The sequence below is a fragment of the Cornus florida genome, unplaced genomic scaffold (assembly GCF_030987335.1).
Source record: "Cornus florida cultivar Cherokee Brave unplaced genomic scaffold, ASM3098733v1 CherokeeBrave_3.0.0_Hap2_Chr11, whole genome shotgun sequence".
In the NCBI taxonomy this organism is placed as follows: Eukaryota; Viridiplantae; Streptophyta; class Magnoliopsida; order Cornales; family Cornaceae; genus Cornus; species Cornus florida.
Genome location: NW_026775581.1, coordinates 77,279,324 through 77,293,691, shown reverse-complemented (window position 1 = coordinate 77,293,691; position 14,368 = coordinate 77,279,324). Strand labels below are relative to the sequence as shown.

At 35.5% G+C, this 14,368-nt stretch overlaps 1 protein-coding gene across 1 annotated transcript; it reads right to left on the bottom strand.

Annotated features, from left to right (window-relative positions):
• Positions 1-13,173: 13,173 nt before the first annotated feature.
• LOC132282389 (uncharacterized) lies at positions 13,174-13,761 on the bottom strand. The gene has a single exon (XM_059784055.1). It carries the CDS (start codon positions 13,558-13,560, stop codon positions 13,189-13,191), a length of 372 nt encoding a protein of 123 aa, XP_059640038.1. The 5' UTR covers positions 13,561-13,761; the 3' UTR covers positions 13,174-13,188.
• Between the last annotated feature and the right edge of the window lie 607 nt (positions 13,762-14,368).

The following is a 14,368-nucleotide window of genomic DNA, read 5'->3' as shown; positions in this document are numbered from 1 at the left end:
AAAGAGGCCAAAGAGTCGAGGGGTTCGGCTGGCGCCCGTGAGGTGTCGGAGGGCGCCCGCGGGAGCTTACCCTTGCAACATTATCTAGGCTTCTTGCAAGCCTTCTTCAAGTAGGACCGTGGATGCACTTCCACGACGAACACTCAGTCATGACTTCACGAAACGCCAACAGAAGAGGTCAGGTCCAAAAGATGACTCCCCGACACGGCACACGTATTGCAACACAATTGATGCCAAATTCGCTTTTTTTATCAAATTCAAAGAGACCGACCTGAAACAAGACAAAAGTGCAAAAATGAATTAAAACTGTACATTCTATTCCATTAACAGACTTAACTAATACAAGAAAGGGCGCTTGAATATGCAATATTCGGCGCTTATCAATAAGCAAGTAGCAAGTAAGCATGCTTCATAAAACAATAACCACTTAAACACAAACACATAATCAATAATTAAATCCCGATATTCGTTATTTTAAGCGTGCTTAGCAAGAAATCAAATAATGAACTCAACTGAAGTCAAAACGTGACGGTTTAGACATTCCTGCCTCAAAAGTATCAAAAATGCATCCCCGGCCAGAAAAGTCAACACCGGTCAACGCAGTCAATACCGGCCAACGGAAGTCAACGCCGGTTAACGGCGATGGAACGAAAAACTGTTTGGTGGAAACATAGCAGACGACGAGGAGATTCTGCTGTTCCAAAGATGAGTTTCTAGAATCTGACTCCAATTGGCCCAAAACCACCTCCAAAACCTTAAATCTAAAAACTTCAAAAATTCGTAAAATAATCTCCCCTCTTCTGAAAATTAAATCCTTTGACTACGTCATATAGAACGACGAGAGGAACATTTTTTATCCAGGAACCAAGACCAAAAACTCGACCAATTGGCCGAAAAATGGAGGAGAAATATAAAGTTCAAAGAAAAGAAAAAGAAAAATAAAATGAGAGGAAGAGAGAGAGAGCTGCGGAAAAGCTAAACCTTTCTGGCCAAAAAAAAAAAAGGTCATGTGATATATGTTATAAGTGTATGATATGTGGGGCCCACCAAATAAAATATCTCCCATTTACCTTTATATATATATATATGTGTGTGTGTGTGTGTGTGTGTATATATATATATATACACACACACACTAAACACCTTACAACCACACATTTTCACACGCATAACCACATAATTATACATTACAAAAAAATGTATGAAGAGTAACGACCCCCCAAGAAATAATTTTTGTGCACAACAATACCGATTACGGGTCATGCCCGAGACCTCCTGGCCCGAAAAACTGAAAAATGCCAAAATGGCCAATAATGCATTTATAAGAGTCCTGAAATCGAAAAAAATACCCAAACCAACTCTTAGTACTCACCCGGCACACCCCACGTTGTCTGGCATGCAAAACGAGGTACGAAAAGAAAAATCCAAAAAATGAAAAATAAAAAAAATTAGAAATATTACAAACACACCCCAAGTGAACAGGTCGATCTTCTGCACATGAATTCGAGACACAAACCTAACAATCTCCACCTTGGCTTAAATTTAATCTTCACTTGTTAGCCCATAACTCCATATCGACTAAAGATATCCCATAGCTCCATCTGGATTGAAGATTTTTCCACCTCGAACCAAACACTACAATGAAATTAAAAAACACTAACATTTGAGTTGAGGCTGAAGTAATCGAACCTGTGAGATGGTCATTTCATGCTCTCCACAGTCATTTAAGTTTAATAAGGACAAAGTAACATGCCTCTCCAGTTTATAGACATTAGGAATATTTTTTTGGCTCTAGTTAGGTTGGCTGAAGCCAACTTAGCCACCCCAAATTTGGACTCGACAATCCTGGCACACCCACACTCATAAAATTACAGGTATACCCCTCCAGCACACTTTGAGCCAAACATAAACCTTGAAACACTAGTTTAATATTAAACAAGTTAATTAATGTAAGTAAACCACAAATTTGACCCAAAAATAAATAAATAAATAAAAATAAAGACATGGAACATGTGTGTGATTACTAAAGAAAGAGCGATGTTACTTGATCGAAGATTAATAGCACTGAAAGCTCTAACCGAAGGCTTTTAGCCATAGATGCATCTAGTAGGACCAAATCAAGAGTTCACCGGATGCATCTAAAAGATTAGAGAGCCCTTCGATTAGAGTTTCCGTGGTCCTCACTTATAGTTCCGCAATCATTTTCCTTGAAAAAAATTCTTGAAAAATTATTAGATGGTACTAGTTCTTCTCTTCTTTTGGATAGATTGATTATTAGTTTCTTAACCTGGATGTAAGACTTTAGGTTACTAATTTTGAAGTCTTATTAGGTGCATTAAGACTATAAATTATTAAATTCAAACAAGCCAAGTTTATATCACTAAAGATCATAATTTAGGTGAAAGAGAGTGATGATTTCTTGTTTTTGTAATCAAGCTACCAAGCAGAGCTCAAATTTCTTCAATTATGGATGAGCGAGTTCAATTATCTAGGTTAGAGTCCACTGGTTTCAGAGCCACACTTGCACCTTTTTTTTGTTTTTTGAAGTTAAAGCAATAGACATATATAGAGCACTTGCACTTTTTTTTTTTTTTTTTTTTTTTTTTAAGTTAGAGCAACTGACATATATGGGATGGGGTATCGAACCTGGGCCTTTGGCCACAAGCATAAACACCGTACCACCTAGCTATCACACCACACCCCATACTTGCACCTTGCATATACATGTCTGTGCAAGCACAAGCGTCAAAATAAATTAAGCTTATGTGTCCATATATAAGCAATACACCCGTTAGTTTTTTTGTTAATTAGTGCTCGTTTGGCATAGTTTTTGCTTCTACTTTTATACAGAAGAAAACGAAAAGTAGAAGCTATCAATTCTATTTGGGAACTGTATTTTAAAAAGAATTTTCAATGCCATAAGAGTTTTTTTTTTTTTTTGTCAAACTCTTCTACTATTAAAATAACTACTATACGGAAAATGATATTTATGCCGATAGGTTTGGCCAATTTCCTAAGTGGTGTCTAGTTGGCAAAATACAATCCATTCATCTTCCCCGTTTATCTCCTCTCTTAGGCCAGACAACAGTTTTACGGTTCCACCAACATCAACATCTTTTGGGTCTTCTTCCCCCCTCCCACTCCTCTCTTTCTCTCTCCAGCTTCATCTAGTGTACTATAGGTGCAAGCACACGAGATCAACGCCAGTGAAAAGCAAGGACAGAAATTTCAGATTGTTATCATTGTGCTTTGTTAGGTCACCGATGGGTGTCGTGAGTTGTGTCATCACTGTAAGAAATTGATTTTGATTTTGCGGTCATTGTTTGCATAGGTGAATCTTCATCGGTTCTTTGTCCTTTTTGCCGAAAGTTGCAGAAGTGGTGAACAATCCAACTAGTTCATCGGTATAAATGAGTACGAGTTGTGTGAGATCGCCTAAATGAAGATGGGTAGGTTCGAAACTGAGAAGATTGGGTGTCGGTGTGTCGCCGTCGGAGAGTTCACCTCAGATTGTGTGTTGCAGTCCAACAAGAGCTTATTGGATTTTACAGCTCAACCTTCACCATGGAAATTGCCGATGAAGACCTGTTACAGCGACAACTGAAAACGGTCCAGATACATGCTGTTTCGACCTCGACCACACACATCCTACAACGTCAAGGACAGAAGCCACGTTGTTTGAGCAAGTCATCTGAGCATTGCCGGTTGAGTTTTTGTGAAAACAGTGTTAACGCGGGGTACGGAAGCTATTAGTTGATTTTAATTGTGATTAACTCCTTTAATGACCCAGATCTGATTATTAGGTCAACTTGCTCAATTTATGATTGATTAGTTTATATGATCAATTTAAACATCCACAATCATAAATATAAATACTAAAAAGTAAAGCAAGTTTAAGTTAGAGATATTGCACTAGGATTTTTAGCGAGGAAACCCCAGTTGATAAAATACGTCAACTGTTTGCATGAGAAAAACCTCGTGGACTGTTTAATCAAAAGTAAACCGATCCACTATGTTTGAAACAAAGTACACTGAACTTTGACTCTGGCTCACACCCTATCGTTCTACCAAACACCAATTGCTGACAATCATTTAGTTTTTGCGACGTCCCGTCCAACAGCAACTTGACCTCAAGTTTATGCTTGATCTTTGTAGGAGAGCAACAAGTAGATCAGACAACACTTCTCGAATGCTCTAACCCTTTCAAAGTGTGATCGCTTTTAATTCTGTTCTTTAAGATTTGAACTCAATGTAGAAGAATTAAATCCTGATTTTCATTCAGAATATCTAAATCTTCAATATAGCTCCAATTCCGATGATATAAAGAACAACACTACTAAATAACTCATGAATATATGTGTGTGCTCTCATAAATAAATTTAGAATAATCAGATTTGACTTTCTGAATTTTCTCTCTCTAAAGGCTTTCTCAAAATATAGAATTGATATTCCTTAAAGCCATGAATACACCTAGAAGACTAACAAGGTTTATATATAGTTTAGAATGTCGTAATCTCTCTGAAAATATAGAAAATTTCGTGCATAGGATTTGGAGGAAGTTGGGATAAAAATGAAACAATCAGAAAAAGAAACTAAAAGTTCTGATGCTGCCAGGACTTCTGGAACTGGTTCCCAAATCTTGGAACCGGTTCAAGAAGGTCAGAATCCTTTCCGATGCACTTTTGCTACCGGTTCCCAACTGTGGTACCGGTTCAAGAAGGGCAGTGAAGAATTCTGCTGTGAACCAAGGTTTGGTACCGGTTCAAAGATTCTCCTACCGGTTCTGAATGAACAGAAGTGATATTATGTTTCCTTTACCTTCTAAACTCCCTAAAGTATTCTTGCTTACTCACATACCTTTCTAAAGCATTGTTCTCATCATTCCAGAGTGTAGTAAACCATGAACACTTGAACTTCTTCAAATCTACATTCGATCTTCAATTTTGAATTTTAGAACTGAAAAATTATAACTCGATCGAACTTGTTTTGACAATGAAATTAGCCAATTACAAAATATATATCTCATAATCTCCCCCTCTAGTAATTTCGTGACAAAACCCTAAAAACAATTCAGCAATTTACCCAAGCAGGAAAGTAAATTACAATGATTGTTAAAGGAAATAAACCGTGGAAATTTTTTTTCTTGAACCTCATGAAGCTTCAACACATGTAGTAATCCACTATGTTTGAAACAAAGTACACTGAACTTTGACTATGGCTCTCACCCTGTCGTTCTATCAAACACCAATTGCTGACAACCCTCTGACTTTGCGACTCCCCGTCCAATAGTAACTTGACCTCAGATTTATGCTTGATATTTGTAGAAGAGTAGTAGGTAGATCAGATAACACTCCACAAATGCTCCAATCCTTTCAAAATGTGATTGTTTTTACTTTTGTTCTTTAAGATTTGAACTCAATGTAGAAGATTTAAATCCTATTTTTCATCCAGAATCTCTGAATCTTCAATATAGCTCTAATTCCGATAAGATAAAGAACAACACAACTAAATCACTCATGAATATATGTGTGTGCTCTCAAAAATAAATTCAGAATAATCAAAATTGATTTTCTGAATTTTTCTCTCTTTAAAGGCTTTCTCAAAATATAGAATTGATGTTCCTTAAAGCCATGAATAAACCTAGATGACTACCAAGGTTTATATAGAGTTTAGAATGTCCTAATCCTTCTGAAAATATAGAAAATTTTGTGCATAGGACTTGGAAGGAAGTTTGGTCCAAAAAGGAATTAAAACAGATAAGGAAACTGAATTTTTATACTGATCAAGACTTTTTGAACCGGTATTAGAAGGTAGTTACTAGTTCCAGAAGGTCAGAAGATTTTTCAATGCACTCTTGCTACTATTTCAACCTTTGGCTACCGGTACCAAGAAGTTCCTATATGTTTCCAATGGACAGAAGTGAATCTGCTATTTTCCTACCAGTACTAGATTTTGGCTACCAGTACCAAAAGGACAAAAGTAAATTTTCTACCAATACTAGATTTTGGCTACCAATACCAAAAGGACAGAATGTAAATTTCCTTAACACTTCAAACTTCTAAAACTTCCTAAGTGTTCTCACTCACTCACATACATTTCTAAAGCATTGTTCTCATCATCCCGAAGTGTAGTATACCATGAACACTTGAATTTCTTCAAATCTGCATCTGATCTTTAAACTTGATTTTTAGAACTGAAAAATTACAACTCGATCGGACTTGTTTTGACAATGAAATTAGCCAATTATTAAATATATCTCACAATGCTTGAATCTCAATGCAATATGTAATGCAATGATCAATGGTTCTCCCCCTCAATGCAAAAAGTATTTCTTCCCCTGAATGATAAGACTCTAAACTTTCTCCCCCTTTTTGTCACAAATTAACAAGAGTTTAAAGGAAGAAATATACTAGAAGTAAGAAGCAACCAATCATATAAATCTTATAAATTGAAACCAATGAGAATGTAGACTCTACAAGACTATACGTATCAACACAAATAACCAACATCAATTCATTTAAGTTCCACAAACTTAGTAAATGTAGTAAAATCACCACCAACTTCCAAAAACATATGATCTGTCAACTATTCAGATTTCAAATAATAAATCAATGATTTCACATATCCTTATAAATCAAACAATCAACATGTAAAAAAGACTATTTTTTTTTCTCTTTGTGTTCCATTTTTCTTTTTGCACATTGGCGGTTTTCACACTTATGGACAGCCAGCTCTTTCTCTTATTCTCATTTATTTCGAGTCAAGGTAGCTTCAGACAAGTCCCATAGGTAGCCTTTTCTATCTCACCTTTTTTTTTTTTTTTTTTTCCTTTCTCAAAAACAGCAAATATATTGTCAAAAACTTTTTATTCCAAGCTGTTTTTCAATTTTCTTTTCTTTTCACTCTTTTGATCTAAAACACATAAAGCAAAATTTAAATTCCAAGACAATGATCAACCATGTCAACATTATCTTTGATCAAAACAATGACATCAAACACAAGTAAATATACTATCAATGATTCATTTACTATACGAAATAAGTAAGTAAAATCAATTTCAACAATTCATAACTATAGTATGTTTTCCACAGATAATTCACGTGTAATAAAACTCCTAGTGTTTAATATACTCAATTAATATGGTTTGCTTAATTTCCCAAAAACATAATCTAAACACTCGAGATATGTAAGAAAATCCTTTCTAGACTATGTCATTGCAATGCATCTAATCAAGACAACAAACGCCTATAGATTTCCTAAGATGAGAAAACGTAGGAGCATCTAATGGCTTAGTGAGAATATCAGCCAAATTCTTATCAGTATGCACTTTTTCCAAGACACGACATTTTATTCAACAAGTTCCCTAAGAAAGTGATGTCAAATGTCAATGTGTTTAGTTCTAGAATGCAAAAATGGATTCTTTGAAATATTAAATGTACTAGTAATATCACAAAAGATAGCAATAGTACCTTGATCAACTCCATAATCCAGAAGCATCTGTTTCATCCAAAGCAATTGTGTGCAACAACTTCCAGCAGCAACATATTCAGCCTCACAAGATGATAAAGATATGCAATTTTGCTTCTTGTTGTACCATAAAATATGATTAGTACTAACATGGAAACAACCACCTGAAGTACTCATTCTAACATCCTTGTTACCCACCCAATCAGCATCAGTATAGTTTGCAATTGTCCAATTTTGCCTTTCCACTACACCATTCTGTTGTGGTATTTTAGGTGCTAAAAATTCATGCTTAATGCCATATTTATCACAATATTCAATAAATTCCTTAGGTTCGAATTCACCTCCATTGTCGCTCCTAATCCGATTAATTCGATATCCCTTTTCATTTTGAATAAGTTGGCAAATAAACCTGAAATTCACAAAAGTATCACATTTTTCTCTCAAATATGTAACAAAAATAAATCTAGAAAAATTATCAACCATAACAAACATATATCTTTTTTCTCCAATGTTATCAAGTGTTATGCAACCCACTAAATCCATATGTATCAATTCTAAAGGTCGAGAAGTGACTTTATAAATAAGTCTCTTATGTGACACTCTAATTTGTTTCCCCAATTGACATGGACCACACATTTCATTCTTAGGCATCTTCAATTTAGGCAAACCTCGAACAAAATCATTGTTAGACAAATTCACTAAATCATTAAAATTCACATGTCTAAGTCGTTTATGCCATAAAACTGTCTCATCAGTAATTGCAGAAAAACACATTAGTGAATGATTTGAAAACACAACATAGCAATTATCAGAAGTTCTAGTTCCTTTCAAAACACATTCACCTTTTTCATCAGTTACAAAACACACTTGTTGAGTAAAATTGACTTGAAACTCTCATCACAGATTTGACTAATACTCAACAAATTAGCAGCTAAACCTTTAACATATAGAACATTTTTTAATTCCCCAATTCCTAGAAATTTGATTTTACCTTTACCACTTACTTTTGAAGCATTACCATCACCAAAAGTAACAATACCAACAATACATTCCTTGAAAGTGGTAAACAATGTTCTATCCCCTGTCATATGCCTAGAGCAACCACTATCAAAGTACCAACCACATGGACCAAGTGCTCTAAGTGTTGTGTGCATGGCAAGGCATTTAAAATTTTCTTTCTTTACTCAAAAAATTTTAGATTCATTATGTAATGATTTCCCTATTGTTCTAGGCAAAGTGTCACAAGACTTATAAGTCCTAATCCTCTTCTTTTTCAAATTTGAACTCTCTAGATTTTTTAATTTCTTCCCTAGTTCAATTTTTCTTTTCTGACACTTATACTTGATATGCCCTTTTTCACCACAAAAATGACATATTGAAATAAGTTTGGGAGAACTAGAGATAATATAAGGTTTGATTTCAACTTTCACAAAAACATCTTTAGATTTTTGAAAATACAAATCCTTTGAAGTTGATACCAAATCTTTGTTACTCCAAATATTCTCAGCCACTTCTTTTAATTTATCAATTCTGCAAGTGTCAAAGTCAACTTTCTAAAAAGACTATTTTGATTTAACAAAATCACTACTAAAATTATCAATTTTTAGTTCCAGTGATTTATTAAACAAATTTACCTTCTAAAACTCTTTTTCCAGAAAATCAATCTTATGAAGAAGATTCAAATTTTTATGGCCAATTTCTTTCAATTTTTTATTAGAGACAGAAACTTCTAACTTATAAATATTTCTATCAAGTTCCGCAAGATTCAAATTCTCTAACAAATTTTTTAAATCCTTTTTAAACTTAAACCATTCAATTTGCATGCTTGTGATAGAATCAAAAACAGGAGTTAAAGATAACACATCAACAGATGAATTTTCAGACATGATGCAAAAATCAACAAATATGATCAATTCAGTATATCGAGTTACCCACTTTGATATCAATTGTAAAAACAGTGTTAACGTAGGGTGCGAAAGTTATTAGTTGATTTTAATTACGATTACTCCTTTAATGACCTAGATCTGATTATTAGGTTAACTTGCTCAATTTATGATTGATTAATTTATATGATCAAATTTAAACATCCACAATCATAAACATAAATACTGAAAAGTAAAGCAAGTTAAAGTTAGAGAGATTGCACTAAGATTTTTAGTGAGGAAACCCTAGTTAATAAAATACGTCAACTGTTTGCATGAAAAAAACCTCGTGGACTGTTCAATCCAAAGTAAACCGATCCACTTTGTTTGAAATAAAGTACACTGAACTTTGACTCTGGCTCACACCCTATCGTTCTACCAAACACCAATTACTAACAATCCTCTGGCTTTGTGACATCCCGTCCAATAGCAACTTGAACTCAGGCTTATGCTTGATCTTTATAGAAGAGTGGTAAGTAGATCAGACAACACTCCTCGAATGCTCTAACCCTTTCAAAGTGTGATCGCTTTTACTTCTATTCTTCACGATCTGAACTCGATATAGAAGAATTAAATCCTATTTTTCATTCAGAATATATAATCTTCAATACAGCTCAAATTCCAATGATATAAAGAACAACACTACTAAATCACTCATGAATATATGTGTGACTCTCATAAATAAATTCAGAATAATCAGATTTGATTTTCTGAATTTTCTCTCTCTAAAGGCTTTCTCAAAATATAGAATTGATGTTCCTTAAATCCATGAATATACCTAGAAGACCAACAAGGTTTATATATAGTTTAGAATATCTTAATCCCTCTGAAAATATAGAAAATTTCATGCATAGGATTTGGAAGGAAGTTGGGATCAAAAAGGAAACAATCAGAAAAAGAAACTGAAAGTTTTGATGCTACCGGGACTTCTGGAACCGATTCCCAAATCTTAGTACCGATTCAAGAAGGTCAGAATCCTTTCTGACATACTTTTGCTACTGGTTCCCAACTGTGGTACCGGTTCAAGAAGGGTAGTGAAGAATTTTGCTGTGAACCAAGGTTTGGTACCGGTTCAAAGATTCTCCTACCTGTTCCCAATGAACAGAAGTGAAAACTTTATTTCCTTCAACCTTCTAAACTCCCTAAAGTGTTCTCACTTACTCACATACCTTCCTAAAGCATTGTTCTCATCATGCCGGAGTGTGGTAAGCCATGAACACTTGAACTTCTTCAAATCCGTATCCGATCTTCGATCTTGAATTTTAGAACTGAAAAGTTTCAACTCGATTGGACTTGTTATGATAACGAAATTAATCAATTACAAAATATATATATCTCACAGTTTTCGCCATTCACTAAGGTCATCGGCCTGATTTCTGCAAAACCGATTTTAGTAAACCAAGTTTGGGCTATCTAACTCATGTAGCCAAACACCCTTCATCTTCTTCACAATTTCAGTCACCAAACTGCGGCTCACCTACGACAAGGACACGGCAGCCTCTGCAACTCTCTCTCGGTAATATAGAAGAACCAGTCGATGGCAAAGGACTAAGTAATCAGCCCCAAATGAAAACACAGATCACAAAACAGTCACAAACGGCAAGTACACAACCAACGACAACTGGCGACAGCAACAGAGGGGCCGTCAGTGGTCATCGATGGGATAAACAGCACAATTAATCTCTGCAAACTTCTCAGTAACCGAAAATTGAAGCTCATCGGTGAAAAAAACTGGCCGATGATTTTGGCCATTGGTTTGGCATAATATAGGTGGCAGTCCAGGTAAGTAACTAGGTTGGAAAACAATTAACATGATGAGAATCGGGAAGAGAAAGAGAAGAAGCGCTCCGCCGACGCAAATTACAACAATCGTTGCCGATAAGACCTCTGTTGTGGCGTTGGCGATATACTCGAAGGTGAAAGCGAGGAAGGAGTCGCTAGTAGGCATCACGTCAAATTCCCTGCCACTAATGAGCTCACAGGCAGCAATACAGAGCACTGGTGAGACGCACTTGCCACAGGAGAAGCTTTAGATTGGAGAAATCGAAGGGAATCTGACCGGAGAGGCGTTTGGCACTAAGGCTAAGGACTCAGAGCTAAGCCAATTTTCTGATTGTGTTGGGTGGAATCTGACCCACAAGACCTACACGGGAAGTTGTAGAGGTGCAACAACCCAGTTATAGCGCACCGACAATGAGTTCTTGATCGGCGTATGGCATCTCGAAGTGGTGGAGCTGCTGAGAGGAGTCATCTTCGTTCCAATGTCTCGGTGTTTAACATAATGACCAACTGTAGCTTCCACCTCTGGATGCTTCTTCTGTATATCTCTTTCTAATTCTCAGCATGTCTGCGGCGATGGAACGTATGAAGGATTAAGGTAGATTTTGTGTGGTGAAACTGCCGAGAGGAGTCATCCCCAATTTGATGTAGATCTTAGGCGAGCAAGAAATAGGCCAAAATACATTTTCCTCTACCTTGCCTGAACCATCAGTCCTTGCTTTTCGTCGGAGTAGATCTCTGTATCACTCTTGAATTTTATTTTGGGTTGATTAATAAAGTGTTCTATATGTGTTTGATGTGTTCTGGGTACAAATTTTGGTTCATTGTATTGTGATTTAACTTATTTGTATACATAGCTTTATCCATATAAAATACTATAAAAATGCTTGTTATTGATTTCTGAATTTCAGTCTCTTCACCATTAGAGAAGACCCAAAAGAGAGAGGTGGTATATACGTTGCTCAGGCCAGAGAGAAGAGAGAGAGGAGAGACGGGAAGATGAATACACGCGTATTCTTTTTTTGCCAACTAGACGCCACCTAGGATTCTGCCTAACAAATCAGCCAAATCCATCGATGTAAATATTATTTTCCTTTCACAATATATTTGAATGTAAAATTATGGGGAGCTGTCGAAGAACTAATACGGACTACTTGCTTATTAAATTCAAAATTAAGAATATTTTGTAAGATTTTCCATTTGCTTTCCACACCAAAGTTTATTTTATAGCTTCGTAAGAAAATTTATGCTTGATTAAATGTTTCTCGAGACCTCTAGTGATGAGTGAAATAGTTTCCTAAATTTAGTAGAAACCATAAGGAACTTCATCCTTATTTTTATCACATAATTTCATTTCAACCATAAACATAGAAAAATAAGGTACTATCAAATACTAACGAGATCACTAAATACATAGGAGGAAAAAGAAGGCACCAACAAATATCAATGTAATCATAAACATAGAAATCAGAGAGCCAAAGTATAACAATCCAACAAATATCCATGTACTGTCAATCACTTTTTATTGTTTATTTTACAATATGATAATAGTTCAAAAAAAAAAACAAAAAAAAAGAAAAAAAAAAGAAAGAAAGAAGCAGCGTATATTACCGGATAAAATGATAAACAAAAGAGATGATAATATACCGGATAAAATGATAAACAAAAGAGATGATCGTCTTACGAATGAGTTATCTAAGTTGTTGTATGAGTTGTCTAGGTAAATATTAGAGTTTAGGAAGAAAATCATCATCTTTTATTACAACATAGTTTGTAATTTTAATTTTTTCACTGACATACGGGTACACTTGGCATTTTGAAAAGTTTTTTTAAAAGTTTAAATTGCTCAAGTTTTTTCAAGAAACTTGTCAAGAAAACGCTCAAAAAAATCTTCCAAGCCCAAAAAAGCCAAAAGTAGCGTTTGAATTTTTTTTACAAACAGGCACTATTTATATATATAATTAATCTATAAGCAAAAGAAAGATCAAAGACACAAAATAAGACTACTAGAAAATGAAACTCAGAGCTTGAGAGACAAGTCTAGCTCTTTTAACTTATCCTGTTTAGTCTTCAAGCCACCACTATGTCCCCACCACTTGACACCAATGTCTTCATCTGATAGAGAACTCATCACCTTCCTCTTGGTGTTGAATCTGCCTTCTCCACCTTGAGACAACAGTCCGGTCAACGTAGTTGCCTGATAATTCTCCGTCGCTAGCTTCCCAATCACCGGTCGTTGGTGATCCATAGGTTGTCTTGACCATCCACCATGTCCATACAAACTTTTGGCCCCAAAAGAATTTGGCACATGAGGAGGCTTATACATCATAGAATGAACCTGAATTCCAAGAGAATTATAATTGTAAGCACCATGAAGAGGGAGTGAAGCCATACAAGAATAATAGTCATAATCATGATGGTCTAAGTAGTAGTAGTTTTGTAACTTCTGTTGTCTTCTTTTTGCCAGAGTCCTCTCTCTCGTGGGCAATTTGGTGTCCTTTAAGTGCTTGTGAACTATAGAATTTTCTTTGGCAATAGTTGCATAAGAAAATTTGTGGCTCGGGATCGATTGGTTAGAGAGTTTCTGATGAATTTTGAGGTGGACCCACGTCGAGGCAATCAATGAGGTTGAGTTCTGGATTGAACATATGATTGGAGACCATGCTAAATAGATTGAGGCAATCATTGGCCAAAAATGTTATGGAAGTGGTTAAGCAGCTCACACTTAAGGTCCTGTCCTTGAATAAGATTTCCATTTGGGTCAGTAATTGACTGTATCTTCCTTCTGTTGGCTTTGGAGTTAAAACTTTTCATGAAGAATGTGGTATTCTGGTCACCCTCTCTAAGCCAGTGAACTTGTGTTTTTTGTTTAAAAAACATCTCCTCAACTAGTAAATGCTCAGAGAATTTCTATAAGAGTTCTTTCTCCCTGAGCCTAAAAACATCATCATCTGGGTTGGAGTCAAGATTCTTTTGGTAAAGGAACAAATCATCTCTGGAAGCTGCTACCCTTTCTGAAATAGAACTGAATTCCTTCTTGTTTAACAGTTTCAGAGGCTGCTTGAGAGCTCTTAATTTCTAAACCAACCTAAACATTCTTGAACCATGCACTTTCATTTACTAAATTTGTGAAACAACGGTTGCAAAGCTTGGATGTAAGGCCCAGAAATTAAAGAATCTAAATGGGAGGTTTCTTTTAG

What these genes read in the sequence shown, in the direction of transcription:
- LOC132282389 (XM_059784055.1), bottom strand. Translation starts at nt 13,560, where the DNA reads ATGGCTTCACTCCCTCTTCATGGTGCTTACAATTATAATTCTCTTGGA.